At 36.8% G+C, this 12,926-nt stretch overlaps 1 protein-coding gene across 2 annotated transcripts in view; it reads right to left on the bottom strand.

Annotated features, from left to right (window-relative positions):
* AHI1 (Abelson helper integration site 1) overlaps positions 1–12,920 on the bottom strand; it is a 91,889-nt gene extending 78,969 nt beyond the window's left edge. Inside the window, exons 1-6 of one of the 2 annotated variants that reach the window (XM_008637859.2) lie at positions 11,734–12,920; positions 8,737–8,808; positions 7,784–7,905; positions 1,374–1,984; positions 657–811; positions 150–363 (exon numbers count right to left, since the gene is read on the bottom strand). In XM_008637859.2, coding sequence (XP_008636081.1) covers positions 150–363; positions 657–811; positions 1,374–1,984; positions 7,784–7,905; positions 8,737–8,746 — 1,112 coding nt within the window. In that variant the 5' untranslated portion in view covers positions 8,747–8,808; positions 11,734–12,920. Of the gene's footprint in view, positions 1–149; positions 364–656; positions 812–1,373; positions 1,985–7,783; positions 7,906–8,736 lie in introns of both variants that reach the window. The other variant, XM_017739656.1, reaches the window with a different exon arrangement.
* Between the last annotated feature and the right edge of the window lie 6 nt (positions 12,921–12,926).

Raw genomic sequence — 12,926 nt, forward strand, 5'->3', positions numbered from 1 at the left:
ATATATACACATTATCATAGATGTAGAAACTAACGAACAACTTCACAAGCTTAAAATACCCCATTTTCATTTTCATATTTAATTTTGTAGGGAAGAGTATACCTATTTATTGTAATCACTGATAACAGAAACAGTTTATTAAAAGTCACCTATAATCCTTCTTGACATATAAGCCACTCCTCTGATCAACAATATGGATTTTAACCACAGGATGAGATATCAAGTGATCAATTTTAAGTCGATCTGATCGATGGATATAAACTCCCAAAACAAGATCATCACCAAAACCAAATTTAGACTGAGTTGAAATTTCTGAATTCTTCATTTCCTCATCATTTTCTGCAGCAATTTCCATGGTTTCTTCTAGAAGTGGGAACAAAGTAAATAAACTGTCATTAGCGGAACAAAGTAACTTCTGTCTCAACTCAAAGCTGCTTGTAGTAAATGAATTTTCAAAATTTTCGATTGATTTATCAAATAAAATCCTCAAAAATAAGCCTCAGAATTGGAAGAACAGAGATACAATTAAGTAACTTAAGAAATATAAGTAACTCAAACAGCTTAATCACTTCTGTATTATTACTAAGGACAAATATTTCTATAGCAGCACCAAAAAAAGTGCAGCAAAGTAGTACAGTATTATTTTGTTGGCAGACCTTTTCTGGTTTTCTTCTTAACCTTCTTGGCTTTAGGTTTCTGTTTATCCATGCTCTCCTCCAGTTTCTGGCCTTCTGATGTAAACAGTGTTTCAAGTGACTGACCTTCATTGCCACCTTCTGGATGATGCTGCAGCTCAGAAAGGGACATTGCACTGCAAGGAAATGGATCACTGTCAGCAACTGCAGTCCACTGCATATATTGATACAATTACTCATTGCCATTATTAATCCGCTTGAAATTCTGCAACTCATCATCTGTGTATCTTGAAAACGTAACAGCCCCCAGCCCCATTAGTGTCTTGCCTTTTTCAGTGCTCTCCCCACTTCCTTTCCCTCTAATTTCCAGACAATTGCAGTACCATTTATATGAATAGAGTTAAGCTAACACTCTTTTGCTGGATGAAGGCCATCACTTATCACTAAAAAAAAAAATCAGGCACAAAACTATCTTAAGTTAGTTAAGAGGTTAAGAGTGAGTTCCAAACAAACATCAAATAGCAATGGAGGATATTTTTAAAAAGAGTTAAAAAGAATCCGTGAGCTAAGTATTAATCATGACAGCCTTTTGAGAAAGGATTTGGTACTATTTTTTTCATATCATCCAGTTAATCACTTACAAAATATGAACAATTTATCAGAAAGCTTCTGCCTATCTTAAAATGAAACATTTTGCTTAAGATTCACAGACACACCGTGTACAGTTTGTCATGTTACCTTGTTTCAGCTTCACTTAAAATTGCTCGTTCTTTCTTCTTTTTCTTCTTTTTGCCCACTTCATTATTCGATGCAACTTCATGCCTTTGAACAGTGGAGGTAGATTCAGACATCTGTTCTTTAAGTTTCTTTCTCATTTTCTTTTTAATTGCATTTGCCTCTTCCTCAGCCACATGCAGCTGATAGGCTTGAATTAGCTGCTCTTCTTCTTCTAATTCAGTTACATTTCTCACTTCAGTCAAGGAATTTTTGATCTTTCTATCACCTTCTTGATGAGGTACATCTGTTTGTGATTTACTTTTTGTTTTCTTCTTTGGAAAATCATTAGTCTTTTCTTCAAAACTCCCCAATTTAGCTTCATATAAATCTTCCTCCTCATTAAATTGTTCTTGTAACAGTGATTTCTTTTTCTTCCTGTTCGACTTTGGCTGCTTCTTCTCCTCTCCACTAACAACATCATTGTTTATTTTCTCTGCAATTGACGCTTTCTCTCTCAATTTATTTTTTGTAAATCTGGGGCTCTCTTCTTCAGGATTATATGTGTTGTTTATAATTGCTTCATCATTCACACTTTCCTTAGATAGATCAATATTATTTCTAAAGGTATCAAGCTATAAATGAAAAGAACATAAAACATACTTGTACTAAAAATCATGTTCTAAGGATAAACATTGCACTTCATGTTATTCCTTCAGCAACATTACACAAAGTAAAATTAAAGATCTAGTTATTTTGTTGTTTCTATTTGACAAGTGACAGATTAAAAGTCAACAGAAAATTCACACTGAAAAAAAAACATTTGGTGTTTGGGCACCTCATCCTCAGTGTTACATTATGTTTTCATACGACTTTTATGTATATGCAGTGAAAAAAGGAAATCAACAAGTCCACTCCATAAACAGATGCCAATATTTTACACTACAGAGGACTTGAAGACTATGTGCAGTAGAATAACAAAAACTTTCATCCACTGAAAATGCAAGTGAGAGAGAGATTTCAGGCTCGGCTGTTTGTAGTCTCTTGTACTGAAAGCTGCTTGTCAGAATTAAATTTTAGCTAATGCATTTGTTCAAGCACTTCTGCTGCTAATTTTTGATGGTTTCATAAAAAACACATTGTAACCTTTCCTCTCTCCTTCAGGTTTCTATTTCTGGTTACTAAAGGTTATAATGCCAATTCCCTGCCTCCTTCGATATGTTCAAGGTCAGGCTGGAAGGGCTCTGAGCAACCTGATCGGGTGAAGGTGTTCCTGATCATGGCAGGGCACTTGGGTTAGATCACCTTTAAAGTCCCTTTCAATCCAAACCATTATTTTATGATAATGCCAAAAAACACAGCAAGTAACTGAGGTCTAATTCTGTAAGGAGGTGAAGACACAGATCTCTGTTCCTTGATGTAACTTCTATAAAGTCACTGAGGTTCATTTACTCTGTTGTCTTACAGAAAACTCTCTTCGAGTCTCAACATGGAACAATAGGAAGGGCTTTAAAACACAATGGAAAGAAATGAAAAAGTTTCGAGAAAATACAGGTATCTGCATACAAAGTTTTATTTGCCAAGACCTTCTTCTTCAATAAACACATTGTTCCCTTGTATTCAGGATACCAGTTACAGAACCATGTTTGCCTCAAAAATTTGTAGAAAAGGACAATATGTATAATAAGTATGAAAAAATTGTCCTTGTATCTTCATCTTATACTTGCTTAAACAAATCACTAACATCATATTTATTTCTAAGTCAATGATTCAAGAGGATGTGGAAAATTTCATACAAATAACTTGAAATACAGAACAGAGTACGGAAAATAAAAGAATTAAAGCATCAGGCTCTGTATAAACCAAAAAAAAAAAAAAACCTAACAGGATAATGCTTCCTAATAGATTGTTCACTTCCATATCTTTATTTCTATTAATAACTGCAACTGTAGAGTATGAGAAATAAAGATTAAAACACACTGACAATTAAGACCCAACAGTGGCCAATAACTAAGGTCATGCTGATTTTTGCCCTTGATAAAACATCAATCCACTAAGCACAAATAGTAGAATTATTTGAGAAATCCTAAACAAAAAGCCCTCACCTTTGACCTGGTCAAGAGTTTCTAAAATAACTCTGATATTCAAGAATAATCTCCTTAAAGAATCTACCTGATGCAAAAACTGGCTTGAAATACTTACTAGAACTCGTTATTTATTATTGCCTACAAACAAAAAATCATGGATTCATAGAATCACTCAGGTTGGAAAAGACTTCTAAAATCATCAAGTCCAACCATATTCCCAAGTGCCACATTCACAGGCCTTCTGAACAATTCTAGGGATGGTGACTCTTACCATTTCCTTAGGCAGCCAGTTCCAATGTCTGACTATCCTTTCAACAGAAAAGTTTTTCTTAATATCTAAACCTCCTCTGGCACAACTTGAGGTTACTTCCTTATAACACAAACAAACCACAATCTCAAACTACAGCAAATTTCAGGAACATTAATAGGTACTGCAGACAGCAAAAAGCTGCTTCAGCAGTTCAAACATAAACTCCTCAGATAAACAGCCTGTATGATCTCAATTCAGGCTACCTTTTCCACATGCTGTAATTGCATGATATAATTAGAGAGGAAAGATGTGAAGTTACAAAACAATAAAGTAAAAGTCAAGAGGTTCATAAAAACCTGAGGACTCAGGCAGAGGTGGGGATTACTGGTACAGATTCTCTGTCTGAAACAAAGAAGTGAGAGGTATCAACTCAGAGCTATCATCAACAGATAAACACAGAACTGAGTTAGAGAAAGGAGTTAGGCTGGAAAAGCAGCTGAGAAAGACAGGCCTGTTTCTGGAGTAACTCTAGAGGGTTGCTGACCCTGAACCTGACTTTCTCAGCCTAAAACATGGAACAAATAAGAAGGCTTTGTTTCAAAACAGCTCTGTAGCCACGTTACACCAGGGCAGAGGAAGCACTCTCCCCTGAAAACAGCCTTGCTGGCACTACTGGCTTGAGAAGAGCAGGAGATGGGTGCCAGCCAAGGCACACACAAGTGGGCTGACACTCCAGGTTCACACCACAGTTAGTCAACCCCAGGTCACATCACTGCCATTCATGTCCCAGAGCTGATAGCAGGGACAACACCTAAGAATCTTACACCTTTTCAAAAGGGCTTCTCAAATACGCATGAGTGGAAGCTGGCAACATATCAAGTGATTTTGTCACGGATATCTGGAAACTTGTGTAACCAGATTTACAGAGGTACCTGAATTTCTGCCCACAATAACACAGGCACACCTTGAAAAATTAGGGATGGACACTGCCAGCCCACTGAAGAGCTGACATGTAAAAGACCATTTACTTACAACTGAATTGTTAATGAACGTACTTGTGAAGAGGGCTTGTTGGGTGGGAGGTATAAGAAAACCTTAATGTACTAGGAAACCAATTTTACTGCCATTGCTTGTGTAAGACTATAAAATGTAGACACTCAAAGCTAGAAGAATTTTTATTTAGAGATAAGATGGGCTTGGAATTTTTTCACCAACTTCTAACAGAAAACATTGAGAAAATGTGTGGATCAATTATATAGTCAACTACTATCAATTCTCCTATTTTACACACAAAAACCAAAATGCTAAAATCCAGCGGAAATCTCCACAATTATTCACTGCTTTTCAGCCTATAAACCAGATAAATCAGTTGCACTCCTGCCTTGAATACAAAACCCAAGTTATCAATGCCTGTCCATCCCAATATTGTAATCTGATCAGATAACAGTCTAGGGAGGAAATTTTTCCCTTCATAAAGGGATCTCTAACCTTTTCATCTGGTAGAAAATTTTAAACATCCTCTTTTCAACCACAGAATTGACATTGAACCAAATAAATTCAATCATTTTCATGATGACTTTAGATAGATGAATGTACCTGGACATTACCTGATCTGAGGCTTGCCTCATTCTAACAATTTGTAATAGGAGGCATAACTGGTAAAAAATAAATATGGTGACTGCCCTAGAAAGGATGTTGGCAAATTCACTTTCTGACTGTGTCTCAAGCGCTTGTTTTTCCCACTATGCCTTTAAGCTTCACACCTACTTCCCCAGGGGCTCTTTACTGAACAGCAAACCAGAGCTTTCACTGGCCACAGTTGAGGTGTATTTCCATCTCCATTACAAGCTCTTCATTCCTATCAGTTGTGGCTTCAAGTTCATCCCGCCCTACAGACATCAACCTTTCCTCTTCCACGCAGACTGCTTCCTAGCTCTCCAGGCATGCTCTCCAGGCAATGGGCACACAGAGCAGAGCAGGCAAGCAGGCAGGCACTCTCCGTATCCTCACTTCTGTCATTTAAAACCACAGCAACCCCCTGCAGCTCCAGAACTCAGGTTTCAAAGAAACAGTGGACTATAAGGGAAAAAGTCTTATTAATCTTTAAGAAAGGCTAGAGCAAAGACAAAGGAAGGAAACAGACTGGAACATTTCAAGTGGAAATAGGCTCTGAACCGTGACCTGTTTTTGATCAAAGCTGGGAGACCATTTATGGCAAGTGCATGACACAAAGCCAACCATCACTGACAAATTTCACATTATTTCAAGATATCTGAAACTGTACAGTTAAATCATATGAACTGAAGAAAACGGGAACAAAACCAGCCAACCTCCTCCATCTACCTACTCTTCCACTCCCACACACTCTTATTTCTTGCAGACTGTTTATTTGCTGAAGCTTTTACAGAAATTTCTACTCGAATGCAACTGGCATGGAAAATACCAACCTGAGCTCCTGCAACTTTGTCACACTTAAAGGAAATACTCAAAATGGTCAGTAAGAGGTTTCAATACAAGCTCTCCTCAAGTTCTTAGTTTTTAAGTGGTTTGATTGGTAATATTTATAGCTTCAACAAAGCCAGAAATTTCAGCTTCCACACTGATCCTAAAAATGCTTCTTAATTTGCTTCATACCACTAAGTTTTGATTCAGATCACTGTGATTTTAAGTGCTTCTACATAACTCCAAAACACTAGTGTTTTACATCAGAGACTTCTGGAATGGAAACAAATTTCAAAACCAGAGCAAATTTAAAATATTTATGAGTAATATGTAGTTGCACATGAACATACAATTATGTGTTCAAAATACTTATAAATTACAGAATTAATAATTAACATTTCATTAAAAAGTAAACTTAACTGAGGAAGAATTTAGTCTTTTATTTACATATATGCCAGTAAAAAAGGAAAAAACCCACCCTCTAACTCTCTGTGCTATTTTTAGACATCGTTGATTCTTTGTATAGACAATTGACTAAATAGCATATACATCAAGGAATATAAATTTTTAAAAATACACACAAAATCCAATTTCAAATTGTCAATCTAAGACCAAATAGCAATACTAAGTTTAATATATCTATTCTGAATATACTTAATATATATAACTACACGTAAAATTTATGACATTACATAAAATACAACTCATTTGTCTTAAATGAGTATTAAAGAAGGAATTTTCAGAATCTGATATGGATACAATTGTAAGAAAAAAGGCTGAAAATATAAAACCTAACAGGAATAAAATAAAAAATCAGAATATCTGTCTGCAAAGCAAATTGCTTTCTTTCTAAATTCTGATTCTTCCAAGTCAATAATCAGGTATGCATAAACTCGTATTGAACTTTTATTCTCCTCTTCAGGAAAAAGGCTACAATGTGAACCGTAACTCAGAGGAATTTCTGAGGCTTTTTTAACGACAGATATACCACAAACAAAAATGTCATCTAACTATAAATTCAGGGTGATAGAATCCTTCCTAATCTGCAAGTCACAAGCTAAAGCCAAAATCTTTAAAAAAAGTCGACAAGTGAACACGGAACCACTAAAAACACAAAGCTGAATGGAGAAAGTCACTAATTACTGACATTAAAAAAAAGGACAGAATGGAATAGTTAATTATTATCTCTAATATTATTACACTTTCTCATCAGTTCTCAATTGACAGCTGTATTAGACAGACATACCTGTATTACACAGATGTAGTACTCTCAAAATTAAATACATTTACAGACTTAATTCTACTAGCTCTCAAACATCTAATTTACTCCTGGTAAAGTCAACTGTGATTTTGAAAAATTTTATGAAAAAAGGGAATGGACAAAGAAGTACTGGTAGACATTAAATGAGGGCATGCCTGTATGCGCCACTTTCTTTTTACCAGTATTATAGTCTATATAATTTTGGCATACCTCCAAGGACACTTTGCTGGTGCACAAACAAAAAAGCCACACCAAAAACAAGGGATACATGCAGAAACGTATTTTACACTTTATTTTATTTAAATGCTTACATCTTTTTTCAACAATATGTTTTCCTGATCTTTTTTCTGTTAAGGAAGGCAACCAAACAAAGCCTGCATGTGTTCCAACTCACCACAATACTCTCCTGAGAGTCAAACTTCTTTTTCTTTGATTTCTTTGTGTCTGCTAGGCCAGCATGGCGCCTGAAGATTTCCTCAAAGCGGACTTTGGTTTTTGCCTTTGCCTCACTTTCAACTGCAAAAAGAAATCTAGAGTATGATTTGCTATCTCAGTAATCACTGTTGCTAAAAAAAAGGGCACAATCATGCTTTAAAATTGCAAAGCATGAGAATTATTTATCAGGGAAAGTTTACCAACAAATTCACTTTGTATTCAGTTAAGAATTTCCACTGGCAACTTAAGCCATACAAGGATAACGCAGCGGATTTCCACAGACACACACACACACCAGTCTTGTCACTAAAGACAGCACCATCTACTCTGTCTCCTGAAGAAAACACACTTTGAAGAGTATGCACACCAGGATTAGCACAAAACTTGGGCTAGCCAAAGCAGAGGACAGATTATTGCCCTCCCTGTTTATGAGCAGAAGTGACACACTGTCTTTGAGGAGAAGCAGCAGCTCCCAGTTCTTACTGTGCCTGGAACCCAGAAGAGCACCATACTGAGACAGACCTGTAAGAGCCAGGAGCCAGCACTCTGCTTTTCTATGAATCATGATACTGCCATCAGCAGCATTTCAACCTTGAAGCAATAGGTGTTCTAGTTCCCCTCAGGTAATGCTTAATTTGCAACTAAGAATTCAAAACGCAACCTGGCACACCACTGAGAAAGGCTGTTGAATCCTCAGCAAAAGGTATTTACCACTGTCATTACAACTTTTTAAAAAGCCCCTGAATTTAAAACAAAAAAATAACACCACTTTGAAAATCAGCTATAATAATGAACTTTAAAAGGAGCCAATGCAGCATTAAAGATTTATATAGGACAGAAATAACTTCTATCATTAGCATCTAGTTATAACCATAAAATATGTAGTGGAAATCAAACACAAAGTATCCTTACCTGCTCGCATTTTCAGTCCTCAGTTAGAAGTGGCTCAACACAACAGCTGCTTCTCCCTCGGAATTCACCATTCTATTTAAAGTATTTAACAACCATCATTAACATAAATGGTCCATAGACTTGAAGTTAATAATTCAATCTGTGCTAATTAGTATTAGGCATGAGTACATTTTATTTAGAAGTAAGTATTTCCCTATTTGTCTAAATTATTAGAAGTTTTCACTATCAAGTCCCAGCTCTGATACTTATTATTTGAGGGTAAATAAAAAACAACACTACAGCAGTTTAATTAGCTGTATTTCTGGACAGTAGCCAAATAATTCAGCACTGCAGTCCTCCAAACTTCTAAAAACCCCAACAGTTTATTGAAATAATAATGACCCATGAAACCATTTATGTTGAAGCCTTTCTAATCAGGTTTGTCTCCTGACAGCATCATTGAAGAAGCCAGCTGATAGTTTCCAATGCAAAGGTTAGTATCTGACAGCAAATCTAATTTTATTACAAATCTCTACATATTTATGTTTATATAAAGCATTTGTATTTTTCATAAAGCAGACAAGCAACTACATGAAATTCATTTTGCTAAAGAAAACAAATGTTAGGCCCTCCTGGTTGTGGAAAAAGCCTGTAAATGCAATCCAAACAAAGCTTGAAGGCAAATAAAAATATTACACAGGTTTATCTTTTCATCAAGAAAATTCAGACTGTTCTACAAAAAACTTCAATACAAAAAGCTGTTGTGTAAACAGTGGAACTAATGAAGCGTAGGTTCCTATGCAGGTGTGATATTCCCCTTAGCCTTCCATGCAATGAACTCTGGTACCTATGTCCCCCACAGCCCATCAGGTGACAGCTCCGAGTTCTCCCTAGGTAACACATCCTGTGAGACAGCAGCAATTCACATTCACTGCAGACTACACTGACCCGAACAAATTAAGACATGGCGTTAAATACTGCCAGGCTGTGTAGTTGCACTATTCTCGCACCATTTTGGTCCGAGCCACCTGACACTCACCCAAACTACACCTGGATACAGAGCAGGAGTTACTATGGATTACTATTAACATGCAGTTTGCATGCAGCTGCTCTGATTTGAGGCTGCAGGAGTTGATTAGCAGTGAAGAGAGCCAAATACAGCACTTGGCCCTCAGCACTAAAAATCCCTCCTGGACACATACATTTCACCAGCACAGGAAAGAGCTGAGGCTATACTTGGGTCCCCAAGCATCCGCACCACCCTACCCTCACATCCCTCTCATCTCTTTCACAGCCTTACTTGCACAGGCCTGTTACTTTCAGGTCATTTCACACCCATTACTTACAGTGCTTTGGTTTGCTGGATATCCAAACTAAACCAAATTAAGGAAAAAAAGGCAAAGTGTTCAGGTTGGTTTAGGATTATAGAAGAGCTGATTAGCCAGATGCCAAGAGTAATTAGTTAACTTCACGTCTTTAGCATTTATACTAAGTATCCAACAATTTAACGTTTCAAAAGAGTAAGGACAGCCGAACAAACTCCATTGGAAGAAAAAAAAAAGTTTAGTTTTGCAATATGCTTCCAAATGACACTGATGAAGTTGCAGTATTTTCTCTATCTACAACATGTTCTGACTCCCAAAGCTAAGCTTTACTGTCACAACTAAACCAGTAACTGCTAAAAATAACACTTCTTACCATTCATGGAAAGAGAAAACACCTTTGAAAAATAAAACTGCTTTTCCAAGTTATACTTGGTTAAACCAAATGGGCATTTTACAAGTTACTAAGTGCTGCTTTTGAAGTAGTCAATTCACAATTGGCTAGAAACCACATAATTCAGAAGAGTAGAAAACTAAGTAAGTTTATAAAATACACCAGATTATATCGCTTTAATCATTGACTGAGGACCACAGGAACACGGAAAAGTATCTTATAATTAGCTGAATGATTTCAACAAGCCCTCAAAAACTAGTTAGAAACAAGAAATTAAATACTGAAGGGCTCTTAAATTTAAAGCAAAAAATATGAGAGACAATACAGAACACAAAAGCAAAATGAGAAAAGTGCATACCTATTCCAAGTATGGAAATGAGTTTCTGGTCAAAGGTTAAATAAATTAATCCACAAAAAACCCAACCATCCCATAGGTTGGTTAAAATATTAATTTTGCAGATACTTTTTGACTATAATGGAACAAAGGCTAGGCTCACCTCACGTCCGCAAGCACTCTCTGTAAAATGCATAATTTGCAAAATTCACCAATGAGTGCTGTTTGTTTATTCATTAAGTGTCTACCCTGTTGTGGCAATAAAATTAAGAGATAAAGTCCTCTAATGACAGTGCCATTGTTTAAAGGCATTTCCAATTTAGAACTTCATGGTCTTTGACATGGTGCATTAAAGCAACTATCAGGCTTGTGTAAATATAGATCATTAATCAACAAGGATAAGAACAAGGCTGTTTACTCAGTGTAATCTCACCTTAGAATAGGAGAGATTTAATCGTATATCAAAGTTCAGCAACCACCATGCCCCAATGCAAATAAGCTCAGGTATCATTAATTTTGTAAAACACATTTTTGCCTCATCAGATTGGATGTCTTCCATGTTAGTAAATATAATACAATCCAAGACCAACAAAAACACATACCTGGAACAGTGGCATATTTCAGCCACCAGAAATAAACAGGAAAACAAATTAATAAAGCCCAAACTTCCAAGAATTAATATACTTTCCTGAAAATAACCTAGTTTGCTCTTCTCCAGTATTCTATCTGTATTTATAAAAGTGATTCTACATTAAACGCTTGCTCTTTTCACCATATTTTACAATACTCACTGAGTTGCTATATTCTACACCTGTAATACAGGGAACTCTATGCTAAACGTGCCATAAAGGTCACCATACACAAACCCCACTTTTACTGGCCACTAAAAGATACAAATTAAACCTATGCTATAATGAGCAGAACATACAGAATTTGCACTACATAATGGGAAGTGAAAAATTTCTTACCTAATTATAACCATTTAGGAAACTGAGCTGACAAAAATTGCACACTTAGAATTTTCCCGAACTAAATTCTTCATTTTTCTTTTGTCGCACTGAGTGAGCATAAACTTCAGTGGCTGAAAACAAGTAGAGCATCAGGCCTTGTTTGCTTCTCATCTTTTAGACCACAGAGGGAAATCTTGGGTTTTACTAGTAGCTTTCTAATTAAGCTACATGTAGGGATTGCTACTTTGAGATGTGAAAGAGCTTCAACTCAGAATTATACAGCAAAATTACACAGAGATGAATCTGTTCTTCTTCACTATTGACAAATCTGACAACAAAAACCAATCCAATTTTATCAGCGAAAATTCAGTCTTTTAGTCCAGAAAACTGACAGACAGCTTTAAGTGACATACCAGGTAAACTCCCTATGTACTTGCATGTCAAATAAATACTAATAAAAGTGCAGTAGTTTTCTACCAGTTTAGATGTGCCTGTAAAAATCTTGTGCTCATACTAATTAAAAAACACGTTTTAAAAAGCTGGAGCTTTAAAAAGCTCCGTTTTCTAGTAGTAACATATCAGAAAGTTTTTGCTTCAGAGGTTGTGGTTTTTCCCCCAGAAATCTGGCACCTTTAGTCAAGAGAAAGTTGCAAACAGACTGATGGCAAAATTACGGACTTCAGTTCTATGTAAGGAAATACAGCCGACTTTTATTGTTTATTAAGTTTCTGCTTTATTTTAGATTATAATTACGAAAATGTGTTCTCAGCAAGTGACCACCCTAAGTATTTTTATTTCCAATGTGACATTCTGCTTTGCCTGGAAGAACAGTGGTAGATTTAAAAGGCATAAAAGGACGTTCCAACCACACACCACAACTGGACTAACCGATGAAATTATTCAACAAGGATGTGATGTGCATGCAGATGCGCACTCCTCAAGCGAGGGAGGCATCCCCACGTTGGAGCCCAAGGTGCCAGGCACGGAGCAGCACTGGGTATTCACTAGTAAACTGCCCACGCAATGTCACCCCAGCGAACTATAAAGCTCGTGAAGAGCGGAGGGCGAAACACCGACCTGGGGATTACGGCTTCCCGCGGCACTGCCCCGGCCACCGCGCCGCGACCGGACAGCGACAGCGCGCGGCTCGCCCTAGGCCGCCTGTTCCGAGAGTCACCGCGGGGTCCCTCTGGGGCTACTCCGGGCACCCT

Source organism: Corvus brachyrhynchos, unplaced genomic scaffold, assembly GCF_000691975.1.
Source record: "Corvus brachyrhynchos isolate BGI_N302 unplaced genomic scaffold, ASM69197v1 scaffold14, whole genome shotgun sequence".
NCBI classification, from domain to species: domain Eukaryota; kingdom Metazoa; phylum Chordata; class Aves; order Passeriformes; family Corvidae; genus Corvus; species Corvus brachyrhynchos.